Raw genomic sequence first — 5613 nt, 5'->3', positions numbered from 1 at the left:
GGGAAAGAGGGTCAAATTGAAAAAAGTAATCGGGAGATAGTTACCTTCTCAACATCTATGCTAAGCTTCTTGCTCAACTTGGTAGAATGCAGTCTCCCTGATCCACTTTCCAAATTTGACCTTTCACGAGATGTTGCACGGCTCAATAAACAACTAAGGCGAGACCCCTTTTTGGCATTGGCAACATCATCCAATAGGCTGCAACCCCATGTGTATGCAACATATCTTCTCAGCTAATTTAACAGTATTTATGGAACAAATGATAAGAAAAAGACGTCGAAACCTAGAAGAAGATTTAGGTGAAATCAAGACATCTAAAGTTCTAACGGAACAATTACTTTATCCCAGCGATCTAGAGCTTTTCGACGACTCCGTATCCTTCTTAAAGTGGCATCTTCACTCCTCAGCCTCTTGATCCTGAACTCACACTATACAAAAACACCAAACTACAACCATCTGAGATATACCCAGTAGAGAGAGGAGGACTTTTGAAAAATAATATTTCCATTGCTTCTGGTGCTGCATCTAGCTGGAGGACGAAAGTTCAAGCACTTCCCCACAATCATATCATAGAAAAATCCCCCAAATGTTTTAGGCGTGATACCCTTTTTCTACCAAGAGAACGGTATACTGCATGTTAATACACCGCATGGTACAACACTAGGTTGAAATATCTTCATCCAAAAGAAAAGGAAAGGCGTGAAAAAGATAGATAAACAAAGAGAAAGTGAATAAGAAGGAATGGCTTCAAACCTGGACCAGTAGGTAGAAAAATATGCCAATACTAATGCAATATAGACCACCAAGATCTGCAAGGAAACTAACTGCAAGACAACAGAAAGAACCTCCATTTGATACTATGCTTAAAAGGATTAATATGATAAGCACAATGATCACAACTACGATGCCCTCCTAGTACTCAAGGGTTGAATGCGATCTAGATGGATATAATCGTCATCTTCCTTAAGCATGGTATCAAAAGTCCAGCCAAAGTTCTAAAACGAAGTTTGCCTAATAAACCACAAATGTGCTCTCAAAGTGAAATATATGGACTCGTCCAGAAGTTATGAGTAAAATGCCTTTGCACTTTTTGTTCATATAAATTGAGCACAAGTCAATCGCGTATAACAAGGAGCCAAACATGTTTGCATCTCAGAGCAAAGGAATGAACGAAGACAAACATTTTCACTTCAAGGTTAGCAAGATACAGCCAAGACTTTCTATATTCGGCAAAAAAAAGGTGACTGGGCAAAGTATATGGAGGAGATTACTTACCAGGACCCAATATATTTTTGTTATCTATCTCGACAATATAGGCAGAGAGATAATTGATGAACAAGGTGGTGTTGACTATACCATCACTTGACCTTCCAAGGGAGGCCTGAAGCTGAGCATTGTCTCGGTAATTCGAACCAGAGGTGAACTCATGGAACAGAGGTTGTATCATCTTTAGATCATGCAAATTATGGTAAATCCGGGGAAATAGATTAAACTTCAATATGTTCCCTTCCGTTCCACGGAAGGTAATGGGTCTATCATCAAGTATGCTCCCATTTCTCAGAGTGCCACTAACAAAACTTATATGCTTCTTGTTAGCTCCATTCTTGGCAGTGAAATTGAACTGAAATCCAACTGCACTAGCGGGAGCATTAGGAATATCGACAAAATGCCACGAAATATACATGTAGTCGTCGGTCAGACGACATTTGATACACTTGAAATTAACTATTGGCCCAAAACTGGTATTCTGACAGGTATAGCTTCCAAAACTGGAAAGAGAAGTAACTTTGAAATCACTGAAGCCTGGATTTCCAGTAACCACATTCCCAATGCCGCGCAAGTTCAAGCAGCTCATACCAGAAATAGTAGTGACATTGAACTCCATATCGTTCTCAAATGAGACTAAATCTGGGGAATTGGTAGCTCTCACATTATGAACCTCGATGGTTCTCTTGGTTATGATTTGGTAAAGCAGCCTGTGAAGGAACTGAAAAGCAATCAATTTCTAGCGTACAGGAACAAGAACACGTTGAATTCGAAGTTTTCCATAACATCAAACTCACGCAGCGAATAAGCCTATGAAGAGAATCCAACTCGCAACAGATAAAGTCCCACCCAGTTCCGTTTTCCGTTTCTTCACCACCTGCTGATCATCCTGTGAATGAAATTCAAGCTACCCTCAAAACCCAGAAACCCAATTGGTACTCTAAACCCAGTTCATGAAAAATCTAGGAAACAAGGGGCATCAGAAGATGAAGAATAAATGGTACTAACGAGCCAGTGCCTGGTGGCGAAGCAGACATCGAGACGGCTAATCCACCACCGGAGGTTGAACCAGATGTTGCGACCGTCGCGGAGCTTGGAGAACCTGAGGAAGAAGCAGAAGACGAGCCAAGAGAGAACCATAACGAGCGTGGCCTCCAAGAACAAGGCCTGTGACTGCGTGAACTTCCGGATCGTGTTGAACGAGAATATATTCTCCGGGAACGATATGCGGAGGAAGTCGACGCCGTTGTCCGTCGAGATCGTCGACGGCCATCCGAAGATTTCGCATACGCCGGAGCTCCGATTAAGTAACTGCCCTACGCCGCAAGCGCAGCTCGTGGCGTTGAAGGTTATGGAGTTCGATGGACACGCCATTGCAGAGGGCATTTTACTCAAATCTGAAAGACAGAAAGGTCGGGACTCTCGGAGAGAGAGAATCGTCGTTCCGGGAGGAGCAGAGGGGTAAGTAAGTAATTTCCTACTCTGTTTTTTTCAATGCGATATTATTTTAACAACGTATATATCTGATTAGATTCACAATTAATTATAAAAGTAATAAAACCAAATTGGCTGTAATATATGAATATTAAATACAAATCTTTTTTATGATTACAAAGATTATATATATATATATCTAAAACCATAAATCATACATATATCTTGGTTCAAATATTCTCATAATATATACAGATATCGATATCCTTTTTTTTAATGAAAATTTAACAAGTTTTCTGAAATACTCAATTAAAATATTACGAGTGAAATCAAATCCCTTTTAAGTTTTTTCAAATCTATAAAATAACGGTCAAGACTCATAAATCATGCATGATTTGCTTGGTGCGAATACAAAACCTCGTTCCATAGCCCATTATTCCTTCGGCCCATATCGGCCCATTTAGGCCCAGCAAGCAACCTCTGATTTTCCCGCCATACCGATAACATAAACGCCGTTATGGAAAAAAAAAAGGATAATAGGTGGAGAAAAGGTGGCGAAGGAAGCGAAGCTAGTTGCCAATGCCATGGCATATTTATTTATTTTTATAATACGAAAATATTTATTTAGTTTTTGGTCCAATTATATTTTTTAGAAAATTAAGAAAGTTCGGTTAAATATTCTTCAGCACAACTTGGATTTGAACCGAGGTAAAGAATATATTTTATTATTTGACCGATCGATGAGCATGAAACCAAAGAATGTGAGCCGCTGATTTTATTTTATATTTTTTTAAAACGATAAGAAACTCATTATTGGTCTTTCTAAATAGTATTTATTCTTCATGCATAATTAGCAATTGAGCAGTCGTGTCTAGAGAACATATGCCATAATAAAAATGCACCAAATCATAACCGCCGAACCATATTCACTTCCTAGTAGACGACCAAGGAAATCGACTGAACCAGGGAAATCAGATTAAAGAGCATGCATTGAACTTCTACTTGGACTTGTTGGGAGAACGAGACATAAGTGTTCGCACTCCGTCACTAGCATGGTTGCAGGGGCTAGTCTCGTACAGGTGGGACAGGAATTCAGCAATAGACTTGGCCGCTATTCCATCCGACAATGAGATCAAGAGTGTAGTTTTCTCCTTACCGGACAATAAAGCTCCCGGGCCCGATGGCTACCCCAAGGAGTTCTACACCGAGAGTTGGGAGATTGTAGGTGGTGCAGTGGTAAGCGCTGTTGGGGATTTCTTCCGCTCCGGGAACCTATTAGGCCAGATTAATGCTACCACTATAGTTCTGATCCCGAAAAAGACAGAAGCGACGAGGTTATCAGAGTACCGTCCTATCAGTTGTTGCAACACCATCTACAAGATAATCTCCACCATTCTTGTACGTCGCCTTAGACACGTAGCTCTAGAGATGGTTTCTCATAATCAAAATGCTTTCCTCAAAGGCAGATTGATGATTGAGAATGTCTTGCTTGCATCGGAGATCATACGAGAGTACAACAGGACTTCATCGAGGAGGAGTGCGATGCTAAAGCTAGATATAAGAAAGGCATTCGACACCCTAGATTGGAACACTATAATCCAACTTTTGAGAGCCATTAATCTTCCGCCGGTGTTCGTCAAGTGGATTGCTACATGTATTACAACTCCTAAATTCTCGGTGGCCATCAATGGAGAATTAACGGGGTACTTTAAAGGTCGAAAGGGATTAAGACAAGGGGACCCCCTGTCTCCCTATCTCTTCATCATGACAATGGAGATTCTTACTCGACTATTGGACAGATCTGTTGCAGATGGACGACTATCCCTGCACCACCGCTGTATTAATCTGATGATCACTCATCTCTTATTCGCAGATGATGTCATGATATTTACCCAAGGGGACCTATCATCGTTGTCCGAAGTCCGAAACATTCTAACTGAGTTTAGAGTAATCTCGGGGCTACGGATCAACCCAGAAAAATCAGAGCTGTTCTTGGCGGGATTATCCGATGGTGAGAAGAGATCTATCTCGGCGGCCCTCGGTATTGGGTTGGGATGCCTCCCCGTGCGCTACCTGGGCGTTCCTTTAAGTCCATCGCGCCTAACGAAAGCTGATTTTCAGCCGTTATTGCAAAGGATTAGGGCCAAGCTTGATGGTTGGACCACAAAATTCCTCTCAGCTGCAGGAAAGATCCAGTTAGTGACTTCGGTGATATTTGGTATCGTTAACTCCTGGACGATGACTTTTGTTCTTCCAAAATTTCTACTAAAAGAGATCGACAGCCTCTGCTCTAGCTTTCTTTGGCAACAAGGACCAGACAAGAAACCTAGCCACCGTATAGCATGGGACACGGTTTGCAAACCTAAGCGTGAAGGGGGTTTAGGCTTACGGCGGATGGAGGTACAAAACACGGTATTTCGGTTAAAACTAATATGGTTGCTCTTGAGTAAAGCAGGTTCTATATGGGTCGCATGGATCAGAGCAAACGTCTTCAAAGGGAGGACTTACTGGGAATGCCCACAAAACGTCGGGGCAACATGGAATTTGAAGAAGTTGCTACGGCTGAAGGAACGAGCCAGGGAGTTCACTAGGATCCAGCTTGGAGATGGAGGAGACGCATCCTTTTGGTATGACAGTTAGTTGGAGATTGGACCTCTCATTGAGTTCATCGGGATGGCCGGACCTCGCCTCCTGAGGTTACCGAAGACAGCGAGAGTTAAGGATGCAGTCCACGAGGGAAGTTGGCTAATCCGAGGAGCAAGGAACGAGCGGGTTCAACAACTACAGACCATACTCTCGAGAATGGAACCCCCAAGCCCGGACAACGGCTCTGACCAACCGCTTTGGAGAAAGAATGACGACAACTATCATCCGACATTTGTCTCAAGACTTACGTGGGACAAAATCAGAACC

At 42.2% G+C, this 5613-nt stretch overlaps 1 protein-coding gene across 3 annotated transcripts in view; it reads right to left on the bottom strand.

The window, feature by feature from the left end:
• Window positions 1-2651, bottom strand: part of LOC104802949 — a 3818-nt gene extending 1167 nt beyond the window's left edge. The window contains exons 1-6 of one of the 3 annotated variants that reach the window (XM_010526784.2): window positions 2275-2651; window positions 2064-2155; window positions 1276-1976; window positions 754-824; window positions 339-428; window positions 45-233 (exon numbers count right to left, since the gene is read on the bottom strand). In XM_010526784.2, coding sequence (XP_010525086.2) covers window positions 45-233; window positions 339-428; window positions 754-824; window positions 1276-1976; window positions 2064-2155; window positions 2275-2640 — 1509 coding nt within the window. In that variant the 5' untranslated portion in view covers window positions 2641-2651. Of the gene's footprint in view, window positions 1-8; window positions 234-338; window positions 429-753; window positions 825-1275; window positions 1977-2063; window positions 2156-2274 lie in introns of those variants that run through there. The other 2 variants (XM_019201223.1, XM_019201224.1) reach the window with 2 other exon arrangements.
• Window positions 2652-5613: the final 2962 nt, after the last annotated feature.

Source organism: Tarenaya hassleriana, unplaced genomic scaffold (assembly GCF_000463585.1).
Source record: "Tarenaya hassleriana unplaced genomic scaffold, ASM46358v1 Cleome8, whole genome shotgun sequence".
In the NCBI taxonomy this organism is placed as follows: domain Eukaryota; kingdom Viridiplantae; phylum Streptophyta; class Magnoliopsida; order Brassicales; family Cleomaceae; genus Tarenaya; species Tarenaya hassleriana.
Note: the sequence above shows the minus strand (reverse complement) of the source record. Positions and strands in the feature narration are given on the sequence as shown.